This window comes from Drosophila takahashii, chromosome 3L (genome assembly GCF_030179915.1).
Source record: "Drosophila takahashii strain IR98-3 E-12201 chromosome 3L, DtakHiC1v2, whole genome shotgun sequence".
NCBI classification, from domain to species: Eukaryota; Metazoa; Arthropoda; class Insecta; order Diptera; family Drosophilidae; genus Drosophila; species Drosophila takahashii.
Window position 1 is genome coordinate 5,670,621 of NC_091680.1, and position 24,650 is coordinate 5,695,270.

The window sequence follows — 24,650 nt, forward strand, 5'->3', positions numbered from 1 at the left end:
ACGGAGAAAAATTGACACTGCCAAAATTGGTAATCCCTCTTAACTCTTATCTAGACAAATAATACTCTTCAGGTATTAAGAAACAACACAGATATAATGCACCCAATTAGAGATTTATTGGCTACCTCCCTAATTAGGTTATTATACACCCACTCTTAATTTAGACAATACCCAAAAGTATGAATAATATCTTAAGAAGCACTGTGAAAAATTATGAGTCATAAATATGTATTTTATTTGGCTAATCGCACTTATCTCTATCGGTTCCGTGCGATTCGTCACTAGGTGGTGATATTTCCAAGGTATACAAATATTTTAATTAAATTTAAATAGTCTACTATATATAAGTTTTTGATAATACCTTCTTATCTGTGACAGCAAATGACATATTTGTAAGATCATACAATAAATTTCTATAATATATTTTAAGAGTTTATAATACAACTTAATATTATTATTATATAAACAATCTTTTTTCAATTAATAAAATACAGAACTTTCAGTTTATAAGAAGGATGTTTACTAAGTTTAAATAGGATCAATAAAAATAATTATAATTATCACGTAAAATACTTCTATCTTAAAGGCTGATACAAATATAGGTCTCAAATTATCAAAATAATTATCACCCCAATATCTTTCTTAAAATTTATGACAAGGATTATAGTTAACGTTTTAAAAAGAGAAGTAATTTTAAAGAAATCAATTACCAAATATCACGTAAACGATATCTATCTTATAGATAAAGAAATGTTTTAAAAATTGCAAAGATATTATCGCAGCCATATTCCTTGGCATTTTTCTCCGTGTGGGCCTACGTGCTCCAAGTGGCCTGCCACCGTTATATTCAAATGAAGTGGAGCTCACGCAATCACAGGCAACCAACCGACAACAGACCATTGGGGAAAGTCAAGTCAGCATGGTGACCACCAGTTTTGGTCATTATTCCGATAGGGAACAACATGATGATGGCCTGGTGGGAAAAGGAAATGGTAATGGTAATGGTCACCTAGCAACAACAGAATTTAAAGTGGCTGAAAGTACGCCACCCCCCGAACCACAAGACACCCAACCACCCAAACCACCCATTGATTTCCATATATTTCTATATATATAGAAACAGATAGATAGTCGCCCACGCAGTCGCGCAGCCAATTTGGCCATCAGTCAATAGGGCTTCATTTGAATTGCCAGCTTGTCTCCAATTGATGATGGGCACCTCATGGCGGGTCGGGCCCACGCTAGGTCCTTGCCAGGACCCGCCCCCCAGTCCCGCCCACCTCGAATATATCCCCCCACCATCCATCCATATCCCACATCCATCTGCAATCAGTCGTCAGCATGGCGTAATTAAACCCGCCGCTGTCACAGTTGTCGTCTCGTGGCGTTTGACATGTCCGCCGTTTATTGGCAACATTGTTCACTTAATCATCCAACATTTACTATATTTATTAGCATCGATGCGCACGTCCGTCTATCCGTCTGTCTGTGGGGCCATGGAAAATCCCTGGATATGTGACACATACGCGAGGGGAAATTATATTCATTAATTGACGAGTTCATCGGAAAGCCCCCTAATTCGATTGTGTGGGGAGAAAATTTTTTAAATATTTTTATCGGAAATCTGAATAAGAATAATAAGAATAAATAAATGAATAATTTAATTACCTACTTAATGGAAGTTATATATTAGATCGTGGGCCATGGAAATTCCCTGGAAATGAAACATACATATAGTAGACAAATGCGCACTGCTTTAAGTTGGGAAATTTTAAAAATATTTTCATGATGCAAGACCGTTTAAAGTTTCATGACTTTAATGCTCGTCGAAGAAGACTATCTCTCTACGCGAGTGGGGAAAAACCGTGAAAATTACGCATAACATAACATAATAATAAAAAACCCCACACCTAATTACGTTGTATAAAAATTCGTTTTTATTCCAAAAACCGAAATCCTTATTTTTCAGCTAAAAATATAAGTATTTTGACCGAAACAAAGGATTTGATAGTCCAAATCTGGAATGTCATACCTCGTTGAATTCGTAATAAAATTTCCCATTCATTGGCATTTAAACCTAAAAGTTTTAATTTTAGTCAATTTTTCGCAAAAAATTATGACGTAACCCCTTGTAGAAAATGCAAAAATTGGAAAAATAATATTTTTTCCAAATTATCCGGAAAGTAAAGAACATCATTTTATTAGTTTGCCAGCTGCACAAAACAGTTCTTGCTTTTGATCTGTGACAATTTTTGACCAAGCTACAGCAAAAAAACACGAAGAAAGTATAAATTTTATTAAAACACTGAAATATATTTTGGAAGCAAAAAACGTAAAAAATAAGTTTACAAAATTCAAATTTAAACGATTTTGAATATTACAAAAAGACCTTTATACTTTTTAGCTGGGACTCTGTTTAAATAATATTTAATTCAATAAATTTCCGGCCAAGTATTAAATGAATTTGAATTTTATATACTTATACAAGTGGATGACCGCTGCGGTTTATCAATAAAATTTAAAGGCGACCTTCAGATTCCGATTAGACTTGTACAATCTATTAATTGACCACTTAATGTTCACATAATATAGGAATTCCTTGATAAGGCAGAGAGAAGTAATCAAAGCAAATGTGAAAATATTGTCACTTTTTCAATATTTGAATTCTAAATTAACTTGGGATTACTGGTCTCTGGGGATTTATTTCGATGTGATATGAAATCTTTCTGAAGGAAACATAAACAAAAGAACGGAATTTATTTTATTATTTTTTATGCTGCGTAATTACCAGTTCATCAACTTATGGAAAGCTTCCCCTTCGATAAGGTTGCCCCCAGAGGTATACCTCAAAAAAACCCAGATGCCTTTTAAAAATGCAAATAATAAATCACTTGGCCCCGATAAGCAGGCAAATATTTGATATTTTGTTAGAATTAAGTACCCTTTATTTTAAAACATGATCTCATGGGTTTCTTTTTCGCGAAGATCCACTGTAGACAGTAATTAGTACGCGTAATCTAAAGCTTTATTTTATTTAGTACCACATTTAATTTATAAGCTTTATTCGCTAAACAGCTGACTAAAAAAAGCCTGCTGAAAAGCTTTAGCAATCTTCCAAGGTTAAACAATTAATACACTCAACTGAAAAATATAGTGAAACTTGTGACGTTTACACTATTTTTATTACCCCTGAAAAAACAGGTTTTCACTTTGACTTTTTATGGCTGATGGGCGAAATTAAATGTTTATTTCATTTTCTGGAGGCCTGACATATTTTTTAAATTTTCTACAGTTAGGGCCGGTTTCTCGAGTCCCTGTCAAAGTCCCTGATAGCTATCTGTTCGAAAAACTTAAATACCAGATAAACTGTTCGTAAAAGCAAATCCGCTTTCTCGACTGCTTTAATTTATCTGAACGAGAAACAATTACAGAGTGCTGTTAACGCACAGAATTGAGCTGTGAAGCGCAAAAAATGGCATGCTTCGATTATTTTATCAGCTGTTTGGGTATAATTTAAAGGAAAAGTCAGCTGTGATTTCGTTTCTTCTTCATAGTTGGCTTTGGGAAATCAGCTGTCATTCTATCGAGTCGAAAACGCTTAACAGGGACTCCGAGTCCCTGTCAAAGTTAGCTCTCACATTTATGCTCGAGAAAGCCAAAATGCCTTAGCAGGGACTTTATCTGTTCGAGAAATGTTAGCCGGCACTCGAGAAACCGGCCCTTAGCAAAATATGTATTTCACTCTATAAGGAATGTTTGTAATACGTATTTATTTGTGTTTAAAATCATTTGTTATGTTCCATTTCATTGACAAGTTTCGGCACACACGATTTGTTGTTCGTAAAAGTAGGTCGAAATGTTTTCGGAAATATACAGTGCCGTCTGAACAAAAACCGGCAGTTTTTCAAAATTCTTCAAGTATTTTTCTAAATTTATAATAGTACTAAATTTTTGCCAGTGTTTGCCGGTTTGATAACCCCCCATCAAAAGCTTTTTTTCTGCGCCAGTTGTCCATCGGCAGTTGCCATTCGCAGTCCGATTTTTACCTGCTGATTCGATAGATCGAAGATCCACGATCCACCTGATCTACCACGATGAATCGTCGGCTACCGGGGACCTTTAACCAGTGCCAGAGGCACCTCTTCGCCTCCTCGAATCACCCTGCTTCACCTGCATTCGCCACCAGATTCCTTTCCACCTCACGAGTGAATTACGAGAGGCAAGAGTAAGTTTGTTTATTTCGCTGTGAAAGTTTTGCAATTTTCAACGAACCGGCTGGCATAGCAAAACAAATTGAATTAGTATGTTTTAGGTGGGGTTAGCACTTAAGCTCTAAGTTAATACTTAGTTAAGAGCGATAACGAAATGTTAGGATGTGGTTCGATGGTTCGATTATGATGGCATATAAGCTGTTTTCAGAGGGTGTGGTCATGCGACCTGCCTCCCTTGAAGATTCTGTCATTAAAAAGTAATGATATTACAAAAAAATATTTAATTATAATATTTTTACCCCACAGATGTCAAGTTTTGGTGGTGGGCGGTGGAACCGGTGGCTGTGCCATGGCGGCCAAGTTGTCCTCCCGTCTGGGCAGCAACAAGGTGATCGTTCTGGAACCAGAAGAAGTAAGTAATATCTCTTATCTTGTATGATAGGTAAATAATACTGGTACTTCCCCTCCTTAGAAACACTATTACCAACCCATGTTCACCCTAATTGGCGGAGGTATGAAGAGATTAGACCAAAGTCACCGGCAAATGGCTGATGTGCTGCCCAAAAAGGCCAAGTGGGTGAAGGAAAAGGCTCTGGAGTTCGATCCGGATAATAATACGGTTAGCACTTCTGGTGGGAACACGATCAAGTACGACTTTCTTGTCATTGCCACAGGATTGCAACTTAAGTATGAAAAGGTGGGTTTTAAATATGAAATTATTATGGTTATTAAAATAATTATATTTTATCCCGTAGATCCCTGGACTGGTGGAGGCCCTGGAGACCCCGGGCAGCAATGTGTGTTCCATTTATTCGCCCAAGTACGTGGATCAGGTGTACGAATGTCTGCGTAGGACTTATAAGGGAAATGTGGTCTTTACCTTTCCCCATTGCCCCATCAAGTGTGCAGGTGCTCCACAGAAAATAGCCTACATATCGGATCACTACTTTAGGAAGGTTTGTATACGATTTAAGAGAGACATAGTGAAGAAATATCATTATATTACTTTTTTTACAGATGGGTCGCCGCAATGATGTAAATATCATCTACAGCACATCTCTTCCCGTAATTTTTGGTGTCAAACATTACGCTGATGCTTTGATGAAACTGGTTAAAAAGCGCAATATCACTCTTAATGTGAATAGGAACCTCGTGGAAGTCAGACATAGTGATAATATAGCCGTTTTCGAGGACCTCGCCAATCCCGGAAAGTTATACGAAGAGACGGTAAGTACTAAAAATGTAGAGACTGTATTCCAAAGATGATTTTAGGATTATTTGATTTTTATTTTGATTATTTTGAGCTGATACATTTTATAGCTTTTATAAAAAACAATTAAAATTAATTTCACAATATATAAAAAACTTGTAAACATTTAGAAATTCAAGACACAAGGTTAGAAAACTTGAAGTAAACAAAACTTCTGGAAAAACTAATGTTGATTTCTGAAAGTATTACATTAGACCTAGCTCAAAATCAAGAAAGTGTAACCAAATGATTACAATCGGAATCGAATTGCAAAGTTGTACTTGGAAATATAATACCCATTTCTTGAATATGATCCTCCCTTCGACTCCATTAAATCCGATTCCCCTTCCCCTAGTACTCCATGCTCCACGTGACGCCTCCGATGACCGCTCCGGATGTGGTGGCCAATTGCAAGCAGCTGGTGACCCCAACTGGATTCGTGGACGTCGACCAAATGACGCTGCAGCACAATAAGTACAGCAACGTGTTCTCCATTGGCGATTCGGCATGCACCCCCAACTCAAAGACGGCGGCGGCAGCAGGTAAGACTTGGATTCCGTTGGGTACTCGTAATCCTAATCGGAATATTCAATGATGTTGGGGAATACGAAATGAGATTTATTCGCCTCTTACAGCTGCCCAGTCTCCGGTGGTTTTTAAGAACCTGATAGCGGCAATCGAGGGAAAGCCACCGACGGATATCTACGATGGGTACTCCTCCTGTCCCATTGTCACCGGCTACAACTCCTGCATCCTGGCTGAATTCGACTATAATCTCACTCCAGTGGAAACATTTCCAGTTGATCAGGCCAAGGAGCGTTATTCCATGTTCTTTATGAAGAAGGAGCTGATGCCGGTGCTCTACTGGCAGCTAATGATGAAGGGTTATTGGAACGGACCGGCATTCATGCGGAAAATGTTCGCCAATCTTAAGTTTAATAAAAAGTAATATTGACCTCAGGCGATCTTGTTTGGTATTTGAAAAGCCGTTAAAATATTGCCATTCGCAGGGAATCGGTATTTTAATGTGCAAGTAGCCCTGGAAAAATACTGTTTGTGCAATGTGACAATGTGCGTCAGTTGAATAGGTCTTTTTTTGATAGGCAAACTATGTAATTAGGTTTTTCTGTCATTTATTTGTGCTCTAAGGGATTTCGCTATTATTTGTAATTTAATTTTTTCTGTAAAAAAACTGACTGTTATATATATTAACACAATGAATAACTTTCGTACAGCTGCGCTAGTGTAACTATTCAAATGACGAATAGTGTACGCAGCCATAAACATCTAGTATATATCGAATGGATAGTTGGTATTTTTCACCAGCTTAGAGTGACCAAAAGTGCGCTCTTGGTCACTCTAAAACACAGCGTGGCGTCGCTTGGCGCTGTAAATTTGAAGGTAACGAACCAAAAGAGAGATCGATTTGCGCCCAAAACAAGCAAAAGCAGCGCCAAAACATCGAATTCACTGGCAAAAGAAAGCGGAAAACATGAAGGCAGTGTGAGTACAATGACAGGCCTGACAAGATCGTCTCTAGCTTTGAAATTACCCATTTGCAGACCCAGGACGCCGATGCGCGTCGTTCCGAAAACGCCGAGATTGCAACAAACTACGGAGAAACTACGACGAGACACCTCCGATAAGGCCAGGGATCCGGTGAACGTGTTCTGCCGCGTGCGACCCCTGCAATCCGATGCGGATTTGGCCTCCTTGCGAGTGAAGAACTCCACAACGATCGCTTTGAATCCGCAGGATCAGCTGCTGCAGCACCACAAAATCGCACATAATGGCGGAGGTCAGCGGGAGATTCAGTACATCTTCAAGCACGTCTTCCAGCCGGAGGCCACGCAGCAGGATGTCTACGGTTCGGTGGCCCAGCCGCTGGTGGAGAATCTTCTGAAGGGTCGCAACAGTCTGCTTTTCACCTATGGAGTCACTGGGAGTGGGAAGACCTACACCATGACGGGGAATCTAAAGCACAGGGGCATCATGCCGCGCTGCCTGGATGTGCTTTTCCGTACCATCTCGGATTACCAGGCCAAAAAGTTTGTCTTTAAACCAGATAAGCTGAATGGTTTCGAAATCCTGTCCGAGGAGGATGCTCTCCTAGAACGACAGCACGAGATGAACCAGCGTTTTGCGGGCGCCGGACGATTTGCCTTCAGGCACAAGGACTCCGATCCCGAGATTGCCTCGCAGGCCTCCGTGGAGCCAACACCTCTACTAGGTTTGGATGAGGACAACATGTACTCGGTGTTTGTGACCTACATAGAGATTTACAACAACAGTGTTTACGATTTGCTCGAGGATTCGGGTATACAGAAGTGGGTAGAGGCCATGAAATCCAAAGAAACCTTGTTAAAATGCTTATCTTTCTAGGACTTTGCAGAGCAAAATCATTCGTGAGGATGCCAATCGTCACATGTTCGTCCATGGCGTCACCGAGGTGGAGATTAAGACCGTGGAGGAGGCCCTCGAGGTCTTCCAAATGGGCCAGAAGCGCAAGCGCATGGGACACACTGTTTTGAATGCTGAATCCAGTAGAAGTCATTCCGTATTCAACATACGATTAGTGCAGGCGCCCACCGACAGCCAGGGCGAGAATGTCGTCCAGGACAGGCAGAATATCACGGTTAGCCAGCTGTCCCTGGTGGATTTGGCGGGCAGTGAGCGCTCCTCGCGCACCAAAAACACCGGCGTGCGTTTGCGAGAGGCTGGCAACATCAACAACTCGCTGATGACGCTGCGCACTTGCCTGGAATATCTGCGGGAGAATCAGTTGGCGGCGGGAAATGGCTTGGCTCCGAAGAAGATTCCCTATCGCGACTCCAAGATCACTCATATGTTCAAAAACTACTTTGATGGCGAGGGGCAGGTGTCCATGATTGTGTGCATTAACCCCAGGATTGAGGATTATGACGAGAATATGGTGGGTATTTACCTTTACCCGAAGAATACAAATATCTAATGTTTTTCTAACCCTTTAGCAAGTGATGAAGTTCGCCGAGATGACGCAGGAGGTGCAAATAGCTCGGGCCACTCCCATGAAGCAGGATTTGGGTCTAACTCCCGGTCGCCGCAAGGCCAACAAACTATTCAAGATTGCTGTTAATAATCTAAATGAGCTGGGCATTCCGGAGGCCAAGGATTTGGAGGTGGATATAGGATTGGTCTACAGTTTGGGACCCGATTTTCCCGCCTACGAAATGGACAGTCCCGAGGCGGAGCTAAAGATCCGCGAGCTAATGCATTATTTAGAGCAACGTATAGAAAAGCGAAAGAAGCTGCGCGCCAATTTGGAAATTAAGAGTAAGTAGTGCAGTTCTAAGCTCGAATAAGATACTTATATCTCACCTTTTAGGTGACAACTTCCGTCAAATGCTGATGAACCTTGACCGTGACAATCTTCAGCTGCGCACAGAGCTCGCTTCGTTAAAAGCCGTCTACAAACAGGAGCGCGAACGCAGCGCTGCCCTCGAGAAGAAGGTGCGCATCCACGAGAGCTCCATCGATGTGCTGAACAACACGCTGAGCAAGCGCGAAAGGCAGGTGGAGGAGCTGACTTTTAAGCTCAATGAGAAGGAGAATATGCTCACCCAGAAGGAGCACGAGAAGGAGAAGCAAAAGAAGAAGTTCAGCTCCAAGCTGGCCGTGGAATCGGACAAAAACAAGCGAGAGTTTGAGCACAAGCTGCGCGAACAGCGTGCCAAGTTGCAGGAACGCATGCGCATCAAGGACGAAAAGTTGCGCCTGGTATCGAATATTCTCCAGTCCGAAGATCTGCCCAGTTTGCCGCGTTCCCAGAGCTCCGAGAATATACTGAACGAAAAGGATCGCGGTGGATATACAGCGCGCACCGAGGAGTCTTCGGTGCCGGCCACAAGAACGGATATCTATGCCACGCCGCGTCATGTAAGAGGGATATTTATTTATTTATATAAAGCAAACTTAAAGTTAAAACTATTAGCTAACTATAAGATAAAGAGCTCTAGCAGCTATGGCCTTCAGCTCGTCTGAGGTGTCGAATTAGATACATTTTTATTTTTATAATTGTGAATTTAGATTTTGAGCTTAATTTGGGCTTTTGCAAGGGATACATTTTTATTTACTATTTGAATTTAGATTTTGAATTTAATTTGGGCTTTTTCAAGGTGTTGAATTAGATACATTTTTATTTATTATTTGAATTTAGATTTTGAATTTAATTTGGGCTTTTTCAAGGTGTCGAATTAGATACATTTTTATTTATTATTTGAATTTAATTCGGGCTTTTTCAAGAAATGAGATGAGTTTAATGATTTAATATCTATTTTAATATTTTCCCTAGGGAGCTGCAGCGGCTAACAATCGCCACCGACGCTCTCGTTCCGCCGGCGACAAGTGGCTGGAGCACCGGGCCGCCAATCCCGTGCCTCTGGGCACCATTATGCAGCCGTATCTGAAGAACCGCAAATCAGTGACGAAGCTAACCGACATGAAGGAGCTGACTGCTCATGGAACAACCAAGTACTGCCTGGTCTCACAGGATGCGGATACGGATGGCGATGTGGAGACGAAGTTGTACAAGGGTAACGTAATACCCACTTGCGGCGGTGGTGCCCAAGTCGTCTTCAACGATGTGGAGTGCCTGAAGCAGAAATCCCCTGTTCACTCGCCCACGCGAAAGCGACCAAGCAATGGGACCATTTCCGCTCTGGGCGGCGGCGGTGCAGTGCCCAGCACAATCACCTCGGCTCAGGACGTCGCCTCGCGCTGCAATCTCGGCATCGAGGGACACAGCAGCAAGAAGTCAAAGATGTAGAGAGGATGGAAATTGAATACTTCAAGTCAATTACACAGTTTAGCTTATAGTTATTTAGTTTGCATAACTTAAATTTAAGTTTATTACTTACTACTCACACCCTTTATGGTTTTGGAATTGAATCGCAATGAAGTGATTTGTTTGATTAAAATGAAGAATGGTTAATCTGTATAAATTACCCCGTAAATGAATTCGTAACACCTCGCAAATGGAAATGTTTCCTTGGTCAAAGAAAAGCTAATAACCGCAGGATATTAGCAAAGAGTTCTAGATGGAAACTATCCAAGCATCGTCCATTTATATTTACACTAGTTGTATCATAAAGTATTGAATATTTTATTGTTTTTTGGAGGAAACTCCAGTTAAAAAATGAACAAATAAAGTGAAATTAAAGCACATTTACTAAAATAAAATATTGTTTTCACTTTTATTTCTTAAGGATTGCATTAAATAGCCCAAAACACCCAGTTCCATTTAATAAATCACACAAATGTTATTAACTATTTGTATTATTATTCCTGCGTTTATTCAGATTTATGCTTAAACCGATAAATTTTATTGAAATACATACGGTACCATTACACATACATATTTGTAGATTAATTTCAATTACTAATAAATCAGTCTATAATTAAAATATATGTTCGCTTAATGATTTCACGTGTGTGTGAGTGTTGTTGTTATTGTGTTGCAGTGTTGTTATGCAGTATTGTATTACTTTACTTCATATTTTTGGGGGTGAGCTGCTGCTCGATGAGTTTCGGCAGATGACTCTTAAACGCTATGTATACGGCAATTGTGGCAGGTTCCTGGCAAATGAGGAATTTCGAATTTGGAATTGGAAGCCAATCAAGCTAAGTACCCTATATACTACTACAAATGACAAATATAAATCAAATCAATCAAATTTAAAGGGAGAAACACAATCAGAACACGATAATATAGAATATAGGTAACTCCAAGTACATTTAAACAAAACAAATTGGACGAAACGAAACCACAAATGTAAACATAATAGACGGCAAACTCAAGTGCTGGGCCAATATTAATTAACATATCATCCACATCTTATCCGAATTCCAAGTTAAACAAATTACAATTTAATCAATATAAAGCTCTGGTTTTTCATAAACGTTCTCTCGGATGTTCTTCACACGACGCGGAACTGCAACATCTGTAGATATATCTGCGGTTTTTCGTTTTTATAATACGTAATCGTAATCATAATCATAATTATTAGAATTAATTCAATCGACTCTCGACATATGGATGTGTATATAAACGTAATAAGAACTAAGAAGCGAAATTATTCTACGGTGGAAAACGAATTTTGGCTATGAAGCAACGTAAATGTAAAGAAGGTATTATTAACAATACACACTCACAGCCACAACAGCCACACCCCAACTATCCGACCCTACTTTTCCTCAGTTTTTCCCTTTCTTAATTGTTTTCTGTGTGTTTTTAGTGTGTATGGTGTGTGAGTGGTGTATGTGAGCAGCTGCATTCTGTTGGCAAGGCAATCAACATTTCGGTTTGGCGGACTTTTCACATCCGCTGCTATCTGTCTATCTGCTATCTGTTGTGTGTGTGGTTTTCTCTGTGCTTAGATGATGAGTTTGCAATGAAATCTCGCTTGAAGCTGTATACTAGCTGCCCCGTCCTTGTCCTTGTCCTTGGCCATTATCCGCCGCCTGGATCCAAACAACGTGCACCGACTCCTATGAGCACTTGACACATGCCCCCTCCACATCAAAGTCCAGGACCATGAGCTTCGTTTCCTCCGTTCCGTTGCGGGAGCCCACGGCACAAATGAGTTTGGTGTCGTTTGCTCTGAAAAGTAAGTTAAAATCATTAAAGTTTCACTGGTAATTTGACTAATCTCCACTTACCTAATCCGCCACACAACGCCGCCGGATCCACCCGAGTCCAGGGCCACTAGATTACGTATGAAATCGCCCGTCTTAACGTCCCACAACTTGACAGTACCATCATCGGAACTGGTCACCACAAATCGGGAATTAAACTGCAGGCAGGTGACCGCAGACTGATGCTTGTTTGGACCTAAATCGGATTAGAAAAGGATTACATATTTATTTTTAAATATTAAAAAGGATTTCAAGTAGACTTACCCGACAGCGTTTGCAGACATTGTCCGGTTGTGATGTCCCACACTTTAACAGTGGAATCGGCATTGCCTGAGACGAGAATGTTTTGACGCAGCTCCATTCCAGAGGTTAAACTCTGGTGACCCATCAAAGTGTGCTTGCAATTGCCCGTCTCCACGTCCCAAACGCGAATGGAGGTGTCCAATGAGCCCGAGACCACATGGAGGCCATCAAACTGTTAAGAAATATAAATAATTAAATACAAATTCACACAGAAAGAGTTTACAAGGCTTACCTGCAGCGAGTAAACGCGATTCGTGTGCCCCTGCAGAGTGTGCAGGCACTCCTGTCGCTCCGGATGCCAGATCTTGACCATGTAATCATAGGCTCCGGACACAATCAGCTTGCCATCGTACTGTACACAACGAACAGCGGCCAAATGACCCACCAGGACGTGGAGGCAGGAGCCCTGTTCGATGTCCCAAACCCTCAAAGTGGCATCTCGCGAACCACTGACGACCCTGAGGAGAAAATCCTTAGCATTAGCATGGGTTACTTAATAAATTAGTGATTTTTTCTTACTTGCTGCCATGGAGATGCATGCAGCGAACGGTGGACGTGTGCCCCTGCAGCGTGTGCACACAGGCGCCACTGTCCATGTCCCAGACTTTGAGTGTGCGATCCGTGCTGCCCGAGATGATGATGTTGCCGGACATTTGGGAAGACCAAACGCCACCGGTGTGGCCCACCAGAGTGCGAAGACACTGTAAATACAAAGGGAAATCATTTCATAAGAAAACAAGAAAGGAAGCAAGCCGAAGCTTATATACCCTTGCAGATCATTCCTATTAACTTACAAATCGCAAAAATGTTTAATTTCTTATTATTTTGACATTATTTTTTCTATTTTTCGGAAACGTCTCCTTCACTGCGTTGCACACTTCTGACAGAAATCTTAAAAACCCCCTGCAAGGGTTTAAAAACAATCTTTATAAGAGAGTACAACCACTAACCTTTCCATTAACCGCCGACCAAACTTTAAGCGTATTGTCATCGGACCCAGACACAATGCGGTTGCCGGAGAACTGCAGGCAGGTGATCACATGATCGTCGTGGCCCTTCAAAACCTTGGGCTTCCTCACCGGTCGCGACCGCCAGTTCATCTCGATGATGTGCTGTCGCATGTAGGCGGCCTTCCAAGGCGACGCAATGGGCGGCATGTTGCCATCCCGCCCCCTCTTCGGTCGATCGCTGCGCGGCTCGGCGAGGATCTGCGCCTTGCGGCACTTCTCCTTCCACAACAGATTGTCGTCGCACAGGAAGCGCCAGCTGCGGCACGTCTGCGCGGCCCTCAGCAAATCCTTGGGCTCCAGGTAGGACAACACAAAGAGGGCCAATTCACGGGGCAGCAGCGAGATAAAGTCGCGCTGGAACTGCGGCTCAATCACCTTCATCATGTGGCGCACCTGCGATGGATCGCAGTGATCGATCAGCCGATCCAAGGCCAGCAAACGCTCGACATGCGACCATCGCTGGAATTGGCCCAACCAGTGCTGCAGTTCGGGCGGCGGATTGTCACGACTGGGAACGGAACGAGGCGTGCGACGACCCAATCCCAATCCCGATCCCGGCGAGGCATTGGTGCCCAGGTGCCCGGAAGAGGGCACCGCTATGGGTCCCGAATGTTGCGTGGATCTCGGTGTGGATGCAAAATCGTAGGCTATACGCTTGCGGCAATTGTCACTCACTCCCGAGCCCGATCCTCCCACTCCACCGCTCGAGGAGATGGTCAGCGAGTAGTCACCTCCGTCCAGCAGGCGTCCCTCGTTGTATTTCCTCTTGCGCTGCTGCGAAATCAGCGAGCTGGGATTGGTCAGCGATTGGGATTGCTCGAGACTGGTGGAAAGCGACAGGGAAATGGGCTCATCCATGGGATCCATCACATCCAGGTCGAAGGTCTCGCTGAGACTGGCATTGCTGCCGCCGTAGCTGCTCGCATTGCCATTCTGGCACGTGCAAATCTCCTCTAAATCCGAGCAATTGTTCTCCTCATCGCAATTGGCCCACGGCTCCTCGGCGCTGAAATCACCGGGCTCCACCAGGCCGCCATCTGCTCCTCCTCCTGCGCCGTTAGCTCCCTCCTCGACCACCACTTCCAGGTTAACAACAACATCGCTGGAACCATTGCGACGTTGCCTAACTGAAGCTGCTGGTTGAGCTGCTGCAGTTGAAGGATTCCCGCGTGCCAGGAAACGCTCTTGGGTTTGGGCACTCGCATTCACCTGACGAGCTGCTTTCGTCGTGGTTGCCGTGGCATACTGGCAACGACTGGCAGCTCCCGACGAAGTGGAAGCCGATGTGGAGGCCTGAGCGTCTGTGCCGGCGGAACAATCGGCTGTGGGTTGAATGGCGGTGGTGCGACTGCAGCCACCGACTTCCTGAGAGGTCTGCGATCCCACGGAGCTGTAAGAGACCGCTGGGTTTTCCTCCTGATCCTGCTGACTGGCACTGGAGGATGTGGACGAACCGGATGCGCTTGCTGCCAATCCAGGATAATCATTCGAGTTGGTGTTGGTGTACACATCCGTGCGGGCTGCTCCCGTGGACTCCTCTGTGGACTTTGAGGTGGAACTGGAGGCGTTCCTATGGTGCTGGCTGCAACTGGAGGAGGAGGAGGCGGAGGAGGTGGAGGAGCCGCCCAGCGTGGAGCCCAGATTCAGTTTGGCAGTGGACTTGCTTAGCCGGCTATTCGTGTACTTGCGACTGCTTGTTGGAGTCGTGGACAGATCCTTGTACGTGTACTTGCTGTCCGAGGAGACGGTGCGCCCGTTGCTGCTGCTGCTGGGCCAATCGTCGCTGTTACTATTACTGCCCCCCGCCGCGGATTTGATCAGACTTAGATTCAGTTTGTTCTGGCTCATCATGGAGCTGGTGCGCAGGATGATGCCGCCCGTCAGCCGTTGCTCCGTCTCGAAGTCGCGACGCTCGATCAGATCCATGGACTCAATGTCCGCCTTGGACAGAGCGGAACTGGAGTTTGAGCTGGAGGATGTAGAGGCCTCGGGAGCCTCGGGGTTGGCGGCGGCTGCTGGCGAGGGATTGGTCAAGCTCATCTGCTTCAGGCGCACGGACATGAGGCGATCGTGCAGGGAGGAGCATGTGGCCGCATCGTCGCCCTCCGAGGGATTGTCTCCGACCTCCGACTTAATGCCCCTGCTGCCCAAGGCCAGATTCTCCGCCTGCTCCTCGTCGCCCAGCAAGAACTCATCGCTCAATCTCTTCGGCTTGCCCGTGAGCTCGGACTGCACGCCAGTTGTGACCACTTGACCCGGATGCGGCTGGGCCTCCTCCACGACGGGCGTCTCCAGGAAGATCTTGGAACCATCGGCCGCCATGATGGTGCCATCGGCCAAAGCCAATTGTGATGTGTTCGATGGGCAGTCGATGGCGGCCACTACAATGTCCACTACATCGTCGTCCTCGTCCTCAATCAGTTCCTCCTCATCCTCGTCTTCCGGCTCGGGATCGGGATCGAGATCCTCGTCATCGTCATCGTCGTTTATAAGGCATACAACCGGAGGATCCTCCTCATTGTTATTAAAGAAGCCCTGACGACTGTGCTCCGAGGAGGCGGTGTGGTGGTCCTGATCCAGGCCGGGATGGCCACCGTTCAGGGTGTCCGTGGAGGAGCTATCGTCGACAGCCACCACGCCCACCGTCGACGCCGCCCCCGCACTGGTGGGCAGTGAGTTGGAAGAGCTAATCTCAAAGGTGCTGGACTCGTCGTCCAGGACTACGGCGAAACCATGTTGTGAGTTTGACGACACACACACGTCCTCCACATCGTCCCGCAGCGTTGACATAGATACAAAGGCTTCTCCTTCTACTGCTTCTCCTGCTCCTAATCCCTGGACTGCTTCAGAAGCTCCTGCTTTCCGGCTGGTCGAGGCCTGACTCTTGGCCCACGTGGAGGTGGAGCTGCTGGTGACTGCTGACTGCGTTCGCTCCCCTGCACTGGCCACAAATTCACTGCTAGCAGCTGGGCATCCTCTTTCCATAATACTTTTCAGGCATCCAAAAGTGGGCAGCACGCTCTCCTGGAAGGATAAACGATTTGGAATTGAGTAAAGGAAAGTTAAGAACTAGAGATCTCTAGGGAATTTTAAAAATATTTAATCGAGTATTGGGAAAATTTATAATTTAGCACTATGTAATGGAAGTTTGGGGCAAAGGACCAATGGAAAAGGAAATGTTCTATAGATTTTGCGATTTGGAATAGAGTGGATGGAAGTTTTGGAATGGAAGAAGATGGAAAGTTAAGAATACGAACTATCTCTAGGAAAAATTAATAATTTTCCATTAAATCCTTGAAATTCTGGAGCAAAGGATTCATGGGAAAGTAAATGATGTTCTATAGATTTAATGATTTGAAATTGAGTAAAGGGAAGTTAAGAACTAGAGATCTCTCGAGAATTTTAATAATTTTCCATCGAGTGTTGGGAAAAGTAATGGAAGTTTCGGGCAAAGGACCTTTGGAAAAGGAAATGTTCTACAGATTTCAGGATTTGGTATTGAGTGGTTGGAAGTTTTGGAATTAAATAATGGCAAGTTAAGAGAAAGAACTCTCTCTAGGGAAATGTAATCATTTTTCATTAAGTCCTTGGAATTCTAAGGATTCACTGGAAAATTATATTCTATAGATTCAATGCTTTGGAATTGAGTGCTTGAAACTTTACAGAATAGAAGCTCTACAGAACAACAAACGACGCTCCAAAAACCAAGGGTATTACAATTTTTTCACCGCTTACAACCAACAATCCGATCCGATCCTTTTGTGCCCTGAGAATCGAAGATGATCCGAAATTCCCACGCAACAAGCGCAAACTGATGGTTGCAAAAAAAATCCAAAGCAATGAAAAGCAGTGGGAAAAATGTTGTTGTAACGCTGCTGCTGCCGCCTCTGCCGGCGTCGCTGGAACTCGAAAAAGGAAATCACAAAAGTGCATCGGATCGGCGGAAGAGGCTAAAACGGCGCGAAGTAGAATGGGAAAAAGAAGACGAAACGGGTATTACAACAACAACAACACACACACTAACTCACGGGAAAGAGCAGAAAAAGGTATTGCGGAGAGAAGTGGAAGAGCAGAGATGACGAGAGCGAGAAGTAACGGACGTAAGAAGAAGAAGCACCAAAGATACACAGCAGCCGCACCACCAACAACAACAACATCACGTACACCTTGCAATTCAAGCCGCTATCTTTTCCCTCCGCTTTTGACTGGCTTTCAGAGATGATCGACGCGAGGAGCAGTCACTGGTGAATGAGTCACAGAAACTCAAGGAAGAAGTCACTGTGATCAGCTTCTGGTTTTATTATTATTTCACTGCCACTAATCTTAGCATTTAGTCACGAAATATGAAGTGCTGACTAGTTGTAGAACCTATGCGAAAGCAAGCAAATATTACCACTATGCTGAGTCACAGAATTTTTGGTCTTTACAAAAATACATGTCTTATCAATTTTAAGAAAATTTATTAAAAAATACGTGATTTCCTATGAATGTGAAATTAATTTCAAAAACGAAATACCATAAAACATTTAGTTAGTCACATTAAAAAAAAACAGCTCAAGTTCAGAGTTTTTCCCAGAAAAAGATAAGTCGTGAATCAGCGATCACTGATCCTTGCTTCCAGTCACGATGACTGGAAAATCGCAGCTGCGCATCTCTGACGCTTGACAGCAGCTTGACTGGCCATCACATCCTCATCCTACCAGCCGCCACACACACACAGGCAGACGCACACGGGAGAGTAGAAAAAGGGATCGCTGCAGGCAGAGATTGGAAGATTCAGAGGAGGAGGAGGCTGCAGAGATCAGCCATTGCAGCGCAGCATCCGCAGAACAAAAGGGGCGAGAGATCACAAAGGAATTTTCAGCGCTCCTGCTGTTGCATCACTGGCCAAGCAGATCAGATGTGCAGGCATTTCTCCTGAACATTTTCTTTTATTCTCATTCTCTTCCCACCCTCCTCCTCCTCCTGCTTCCCCCTCCCTTCGCCCCTGGCCTTTGGCTGTTGACCTCCCGAAATAATACATACGTTTTTATTCTCATGTAGGGTCTTTTTAGGGCTCTCCGCTTTCACACCGCATTTTGATACGCATTTTACCTGTGCCCCAGGACAATAAAAATATCGGGGATGCGCCCGAAGAACATTTTCTCTCTGTGGATTTTAACCACGGGTGTGGAGTCGTCATAATCGTTGCATACACACACTCACATTCACACGCAGCCAAATGGGCAGAGAGACGGAGAAGGAGAAGCGGAGACCTGTGGTCCCCGTCTCAGTCGCAGTGGCAGTCGCCCAAAAATAGATTACTTTCGTTGCAAATTCAGAGCACTTCAGGCTTTCCCACATCCGCTGACTTCCCTAACCTGCAAATGCAGCAGCGGATGGAACATGGAGGGATAGCCATAGCCCCATAATTCGTGGAGCAAACAACAAAAGAAAAATGTGGACATTGTTGTACACACAGGCAGAGGCAGAGCCACACACACACAAACACGTTCTCTCGCAGCAAAAGTTTAAATGCGCGTGGTGCCTGGCAAATTGTTTATAAACTTTCGGTTTGGCCAGCTTATATTAACAGGACAGCCCAAAATACACACTCTGCTTGCGCTTTGGCAGCCACAATTTGTTTTTAACCATTAAAACTGCACATTTAACGCGTGTAAAACTTTTTGCGTTTGGGCCCACTCTCACACACACACTGGCGCAGCGCGCACGCACACACGTTCAATCGAATTTTTCACATACGTTTTAAGGACGTTGCTCCTCGGAGAATGGCCAACTTTTTGCCGTTTTGCAAACGACTCTCAGTCTGTCTATCTAATTTTCTGATCTTCAGACACTAGAATATGCATGCAATTTGCGGATTTGGACAGATTTTGGACCCGAAAAAAAAACTATGCGGATCCAGTGTGACCACCGCTCGAGCATTGAAATATACCATGGGAATTTCGGGTTGAAGCTAGAGATGTGCGTGCTTTGGCGTGACACGCGTTGGATATTTTGAAATTGTTTTGCAAAATATCGGAGGTATTTGGGTTTTTAAATATTTTCAAAATATTTTGCCATTTTCTGTTAACTAATTCATAATTCTTGTAGCTTTGTTAATTTATTTTCTATATATTTTGGAAGAACTTAAGTATTTTTAACTCGTTTTACACAAGACTATAGTGTGCTAAAAATAAGTTAATTAAAATAACCAATCTTATTTGTTTTCTATACAATTATCTCTATTTTTAGGTATTAAAGAGGATAACACTAGCATTTCCGTCCACACAATGTTTTGGCCACACTCGTAAAATAGCAAATTTTAAATTTATTTACGGTCGCAAGATGAGTGGAGCTCTCGGGGAAGTGGTTTCCGAATATCTGGAGCGGGGTCTGGTGCTCGTGATAGCCGACCTGCTGAGCCTGATTACGGTATCCTCCTGCCTGGTCATCAAGGTGCCGCAGATCAACACGATACGGGCGAACGAGTCCTCGAAAGGTGAGGCACCACCGCCCACACAAATATCATCCTCCCACTCATGATTTCTCTATTCCAGGCATTAGCGTTTTGGGTCTGTGCCTGGAGCTATTCAGCTACACGGTGATGCTGTCCTACAACTACACCAGTGGCTATGACTTCCTCTCGTATATGGAGTATCCTGTTCTCCTGCTGCAGGAGTACGTCCTCATTTACTACGCCTTCAAGTACCAGGATCTTTTAGGAAAGAGGACTCAGGTGGTGGCCATTCTATACAGCATAGTGGCCACTCTCATCTACCTGAAGCTCTTCCCCATTATCATCCTTACGTTCCTGGTGGTGAGTAAGCTATAGATATCACCTGGTCACTGATTAATTGGGAATGCCTGGCCAGATAACGACTTCAAAACCCGTTCGGCACTCTATTTTTTCCAATTAACTAATTATGCTATCAGGCAAACTGGTTTGCTTTGATTTGTTTTTAGTTTGGAAGGGCCGTTTGCACTTAACTGGGCAGAGCAGCATCTTTTCTCAAGGTCACCGGTGTTTGTTGTATAATATTTGAGCAGCTATTAATACCTCTATGTGCTCGGGCAATTAATATATATTTAAATATTTGCCTTGTCTTGCAGCCTTTCTGCACGCCCATCGGAGCCACGAGCAAGGTGCTCCAGCTGCTGGCCATTCTGAGGACCAAAGATGCCAGTTCCGTCAGCAGAACCACTTGGGCGCTCTCCGCCTTCACAAACATGAGTGAGATCACATTTGTCATAGAGGATGTGGTCATCAATTAACATCATTTTCATCACTCTTACAGCTCGAATCTACACGGTATTCTTCCAATCCCACGACTGGATGCTGCTGTCCAACTTCCTCATCTCGACGTTCCTTAGCGCCTCCGTTTTTGGCGCCGCCTGTTTCTACAAGAAGAAGGCCAAGGCGGAGTAGTTGGCCAGCCTTAGAGATTAGAAGAGCTCAACATAGACATACAAATGCTTATCAGTCGTTGCTTTAATTCTATTTGCTTATCTGTTTAAATTGATATTAGAAATTCCCGTTCAAATCGATCGATTGTTTAACTGTCCGCGTAGAAAGCCACCGCAATGGCAGCCACAACTGTGAGGATGGATACCACATAGATGGCCCATCGCTGCCAGTCGATCTTGGTTTTTGCCGGTCCAACATCTACAGTTTTGCGCTCCTTGTGCTTGCGTTTGCCGAACTTGGCCTCGAACTTCTCGAGTTCCAGGCGGTTTCGCTCCTCCTCGTGGCGACGCTTCTGCTCCAGCTGCTGTTGCTCCGCCGCTTGGGCTCGAGATTGCTCCGCCTTGCAGTTGGAATCGCAGTCTAGGGAAACCTGACCCGCCCGATGCTTGTCGCAGGCAATCTCCTGCTTGAGACGCTTGCAGGCACAGAAAATGCGAACCTTCTTGCGGCACAGCTCGGGATTTGGACACTTGCCTGAGTGGCAAATGGCTGAGCAGCGATGGCCACAGGGATACTATGGATACAGAAGAGGAAATTAAGTTTCTATATTGTAAACTAAGTAACCTAATTACACACATTCTTCAAGCAACGATTGCCGCAGCTGCGAAGCTTCTCCCTACGCTCGATAATCTCCTGAACGGTGCCCGTTTCATCGAAATACTCGCTGCACTTGTACACCAACTGATTGAGTCCGCAGTGGCACTTGCTCTTGATCACAAAGTTGCAAGGGGCACAGGGCGGCGGATGACAGCCGCGGGGACAGGAGTGAACACAGCCGGTGGGTCGGGGAACGGAGCAACCCTCCTCGCAGTTGGCGCAACCCGGCTGCTGAGCCATGTCCTGTGGTTGGGCCACCGAGTGGCAGACCAAGGAGCATTTGTGATTGCCGCATTTCAGCTGCCGGGCACACTTTCGCTGGCAGGAAGTGGGTTTGGAGTTCCAGCACGGCCAGGTGGCCACCTCGTGACCCCCAATGCAGGTCACCACGACGCCTTCTTCGCAACGCGGATGGGGTAATGACTTATATTCATACTAGAAGGGGAATTATAATGATTATTTATTTACTAATCATTTTATTCATAGGTAGGTAATAGAGCCCTGCATGAACGGATTCATTGAGTTATTTTGAATTTTTTGTTTTATATTAGAATTTTTTAATTCGAATTTTAAGTTTAATAGAATTGAATTAATTTGAATTTTTAGTTAAATAGAATTTAATGAATAAATGGCATGAATTCCGAAATAATTCAAACGACAATTCTTTAGAAGAAGAAAGAGCCATAATTTTATTTACTATGCAGTTAACATTGATTTGTTAAAAATGTTCCACTTCTTGTTCTTAAAAGAAAGCACAAATAAAATCTGGCAAATTCAAAAAATTCATAAAAATTATTCATTCATTCATTCAATTCGAAATAAATTAGAAAAACATTCAATTTATTTCACATAGAATTGAATTAAACAAATAAAAAATTTCATGGCATAAAACAAAAATTTAATGATTCACGCAGGACTCTAGTAACGCTTACCTTTTTGGCCTGTGGCCTAGCCTCTTTGGGTTTATTAACTCTAACCGCCTCATGGCAGCGAGCCTTGCAGATGTGTCCACATTTGCTGGTCTCATTGGGCAGCCCACACACTTGGCCGCAAGGAGGACACTCGCCCTTGTGGCAGCGATGTTTGATACCATGATGGCATTTGGCAGTTATCCTGCAAGGAGATTACCATTTAGTATTCATGGATTATACATTGTAAAAGGATAACCCACCGACAGAGTTCCAAGCACACAATGCGAGCACTCCGCTCTCTGCCACAAGGAACACTTCTTTTGGTCTTGCCACAGCGGCAGTTGATTTGCGACTCCAGTTTGCACGGGTAGCAGGGTCCATTGTGGCACACCGACTGGCATTTGTGCTTGTTGCAGCTCAGCTGCTTGCCACAAATCTTCTCGCAGGGCGGACACTGATCGCCACAGCACTAGAAATAAATAATAAATAAATAAATTATTTAAATTAAAATATCAAGAGTGATTTCCCACCTTTCTATTGCAAGCATGCTTGCCGCAGTCACGCATCTGCTTGCATTTAGTCTCGCAAGTAAACTCCTTGGAGCAGGGCAGCTCCTTTTCATGCAATCCACAACGACACTTCTTTTTGGTTCTTATAGGGCACTGAAAAATTTACAATTTCTTAAAAGATCCTATATACTTTCTTGGTAAATAATTTACAGAAATACAGGCTCCACGATGACAACGCTGAGTGCAAGTATGCTGGCCACAAGACAACAGCTTCTGGCAAGTATCGCCACACGTTTCCTCCGCCTCATTACAGGGTCTAACTTGGGTCTAGGGAATACAAAATATAAGTTAACAGAAAATCCTTATAGTCTGAATAGTAGATAAACCTACATTCTTGCCACAAGGACAACTCCTGACTTGCAAAGGACACTCGCCATCGCCACAGGCACCGGCATGGCAGACCTTTTCGCAAATATGCAGGCCACAAGCAAAGGGAGCGCCACAAACCTGGGGAAATTTACATTTAAAATATATTTCCTAAGTAAATAGTAGCAATTCCTACATTCTGACACTTCCATTTGCGATCGGAGCAGTTGACCATCTTGGATTCCCGCTGGCATTCGCAGGGCTGCAGGCTTTTGCTGCTGCAGGGAGGACACTGTCCTGGTCGATGGCACAACTGCTGGCACTTGTGCTTCCCACAGGCGAGGAGATCCTGGCACTAAAAGAAAGATTCTTTAGTAAGGAAGGGGAAATAAACTATCTTAAACCCATATTTTACCGCCTGCTGGCACCTCCACTGTTTATCAATACATCGCATGGACCTTGGACTGGACTTGCCGCACAAACAGGAGACCTGCGCCTGCTGGGCACACGGAGGACATGGCCCCGGATGACATAGAAGCTTGCAATCGTGTCCACACTTGGGCTGCAGCAGCTTGCCGCAAATCTCTCCACAGGAGTGGGGCACCAGGAAGGGCTGATTCTGGGGATTCTCCTCCTTGCCGCAGAAGCAGTTGTACTGCGTGGGCTTCTCCGTCGGCTGGTAATCCCTGCGGCACTGGGGGCAGCACCAATGGAGCGATTTTTGCCTCTTGGGCGGCACAAACTCGCCCAGGTGATTGTAGTGACCCTGGCTGGCCTGGCCATTCTGCTGCTCCGCCGCCTTCACCTTCATCTGCATCATGCTGTCGTTGGCCCACCGCTGGATGCAGTTCAAGTGGAAGAAGCAGTAGCAACTCTCGCACGACCAAATGGCCTCCACCCGCCGGATGCTGCCGATGCAGATGAGACAGGTGGCTGCTCCGGAGTGCAAGGTGTTCTCCAGGAACGTACTCGTCTTGGCTGCATCCTTGGAGCTCCCTGCGCCCTCCGTCGGTCGGTAGTTCTTATAGAGGAGTTCTTTATATTATGGGAAAAGATAAAAATAGTTGGTAGTCAAGCTTTTTAATGACACGTCACTAGACTTTCGTTTGATTTACCCAAAATATGCTTCTCATCCAGTTCGCCCTCATCCTCGGAGCTGGAGGCGTAGGTGTCCACCAGTTTCTGGGCAGCAGCCAAGTTTTTTGCCTGTGCTTTAGTGAACTTTTCCATTTTTTAGCCGGCGTTTTTGTCTATCAACTGGGAATAAATTCTTGGGGGTAGAACCAGGGCTGCACAGCCGGTTGATAACAGCAATTAAAGGAACTAGTTCTTTTCGGAACTAGATATTGGAGTGAACTTTAAAGTTTCTACTGCC

At 44.4% G+C, this 24,650-nt stretch overlaps 5 protein-coding genes across 6 annotated transcripts; 3 read left to right on the forward strand and 2 right to left on the reverse strand.

The window, feature by feature from the left end:
• The first annotated feature begins 3,811 nt into the window (after window positions 1-3,811).
• Window positions 3,812-6,420, forward strand: Sqor (Sulfide quinone oxidoreductase). Of its 2 annotated transcripts, none has more exons than XM_017158706.3 (7): window positions 3,812-4,225; window positions 4,518-4,623; window positions 4,684-4,908; window positions 4,967-5,167; window positions 5,229-5,438; window positions 5,816-6,002; window positions 6,096-6,420. In XM_017158706.3, exons 1-7 carry the CDS (start codon window positions 4,095-4,097, stop codon window positions 6,407-6,409), a joined length of 1,374 nt encoding a protein of 457 aa, XP_017014195.2. In that variant the 5' UTR covers window positions 3,812-4,094; the 3' UTR covers window positions 6,410-6,420. The 2 variants fall into 2 exon arrangements, with proteins under 2 accessions (XP_017014195.2, XP_070071045.1); XM_070214944.1 differs by lacking the exon at window positions 3,812-4,225 and adding an exon at window positions 4,358-4,468.
• A 230-nt stretch (window positions 6,421-6,650) lies between these two features.
• On the forward strand, window positions 6,651-10,677 carry pav (kinesin family member pavarotti). Its single transcript, XM_044394480.2, has 6 exons — window positions 6,651-6,963; window positions 7,023-7,787; window positions 7,843-8,392; window positions 8,451-8,772; window positions 8,825-9,375; window positions 9,791-10,677. Exons 1-6 carry the CDS (start codon window positions 6,953-6,955, stop codon window positions 10,262-10,264), a joined length of 2,673 nt encoding a protein of 890 aa, XP_044250415.2. The 5' UTR covers window positions 6,651-6,952; the 3' UTR covers window positions 10,265-10,677.
• An 80-nt stretch (window positions 10,678-10,757) lies between these two features.
• On the reverse strand, window positions 10,758-19,377 carry ago (F-box and WD-40 domain protein 7). The gene is made up of 7 exons (XM_044394670.2): window positions 19,188-19,377; window positions 13,386-16,469; window positions 12,955-13,136; window positions 12,668-12,893; window positions 12,397-12,607; window positions 12,157-12,328; window positions 10,758-12,097 (listed from the first exon to the last, which is right to left on the reverse strand). The coding sequence occupies exons 2-7, from the start codon at window positions 16,428-16,430 to the stop codon at window positions 11,986-11,988; spliced, it is 3,948 nt and encodes a 1,315-aa protein (XP_044250605.1). The 5' UTR covers window positions 16,431-16,469; window positions 19,188-19,377; the 3' UTR covers window positions 10,758-11,985.
• A 314-nt stretch (window positions 19,378-19,691) lies between these two features.
• Window positions 19,692-20,972, forward strand: LOC108068954 (solute carrier family 66 member 3). The gene is made up of 4 exons (XM_017158838.3): window positions 19,692-19,926; window positions 19,985-20,244; window positions 20,538-20,658; window positions 20,723-20,972. Exons 1-4 carry the CDS (start codon window positions 19,773-19,775, stop codon window positions 20,851-20,853), a joined length of 666 nt encoding a protein of 221 aa, XP_017014327.2. The 5' UTR covers window positions 19,692-19,772; the 3' UTR covers window positions 20,854-20,972.
• On the reverse strand, window positions 20,902-24,564 carry LOC108068953 (NF-X1-type zinc finger protein NFXL1). Its single transcript, XM_017158836.3, has 10 exons — window positions 24,391-24,564; window positions 23,691-24,310; window positions 23,472-23,630; window positions 23,300-23,416; window positions 23,120-23,236; window positions 22,931-23,062; window positions 22,661-22,869; window positions 22,422-22,602; window positions 21,469-21,924; window positions 20,902-21,406 (listed from the first exon to the last, which is right to left on the reverse strand). Exons 1-10 carry the CDS (start codon window positions 24,503-24,505, stop codon window positions 20,981-20,983), a joined length of 2,532 nt encoding a protein of 843 aa, XP_017014325.2. The 5' UTR covers window positions 24,506-24,564; the 3' UTR covers window positions 20,902-20,980.
• Window positions 24,565-24,650: the final 86 nt, after the last annotated feature.

Bases quoted from the DNA above. Each gene is read 5' to 3' on its own strand.
- LOC108068953 (XM_017158836.3), bottom strand. From the start codon at position 24,505: ATGGAAAAGTTCACTAAAGCACAGGCAAAAAACTTGGCTGCTGCCCAG. The intron at 22,870-22,930 runs GTGGGAAATCAC...ATTTATTTCTAG, and splicing joins AGCATGCTTGCAATAGAAAG to TGCTGTGGCGATCAGTGTCC. The intron at 21,925-22,421 runs GTAAGCGTTACT...TTCCCCTTCTAG, and splicing joins CTAGGCCACAGGCCAAAAAG to TATGAATATAAGTCATTACC.
- Sqor (XM_017158706.3), top strand. From the start codon at position 4,095: ATGAATCGTCGGCTACCGGGGACCTTTAACCAGTGCCAGAGGCACCTC. The intron at 5,168-5,228 runs GTTTGTATACGA...CTTTTTTTACAG, and splicing joins CGGATCACTACTTTAGGAAG to ATGGGTCGCCGCAATGATGT. The intron at 6,003-6,095 runs GTAAGACTTGGA...CGCCTCTTACAG, and splicing joins AAAGACGGCGGCGGCAGCAG to CTGCCCAGTCTCCGGTGGTT.
- ago (XM_044394670.2), bottom strand. From the start codon at position 16,430: ATGGAAAGAGGATGCCCAGCTGCTAGCAGTGAATTTGTGGCCAGTGCA. The intron at 12,608-12,667 runs GTAAGCCTTGTA...ATTTCTTAACAG, and splicing joins ATCGCGTTTACTCGCTGCAG to TTTGATGGCCTCCATGTGGT. The intron at 12,329-12,396 runs GTAAGTCTACTT...AATCCGATTTAG, and splicing joins ATGTCTGCAAACGCTGTCGG to GTCCAAACAAGCATCAGTCT.
- pav (XM_044394480.2), top strand. The intron at 7,788-7,842 runs GTGGGTAGAGGC...TTATCTTTCTAG, and splicing joins GAGGATTCGGGTATACAGAA to GACTTTGCAGAGCAAAATCA. The intron at 8,773-8,824 runs GTAAGTAGTGCA...CTCACCTTTTAG, and splicing joins CGCCAATTTGGAAATTAAGA to GTGACAACTTCCGTCAAATG.
- LOC108068954 (XM_017158838.3), top strand. From the start codon at position 19,773: ATGAGTGGAGCTCTCGGGGAAGTGGTTTCCGAATATCTGGAGCGGGGT. The intron at 20,245-20,537 runs GTGAGTAAGCTA...CTTGTCTTGCAG, and splicing joins TCATCCTTACGTTCCTGGTG to CCTTTCTGCACGCCCATCGG. The intron at 20,659-20,722 runs GTGAGATCACAT...TCACTCTTACAG, and splicing joins CTCCGCCTTCACAAACATGA to CTCGAATCTACACGGTATTC.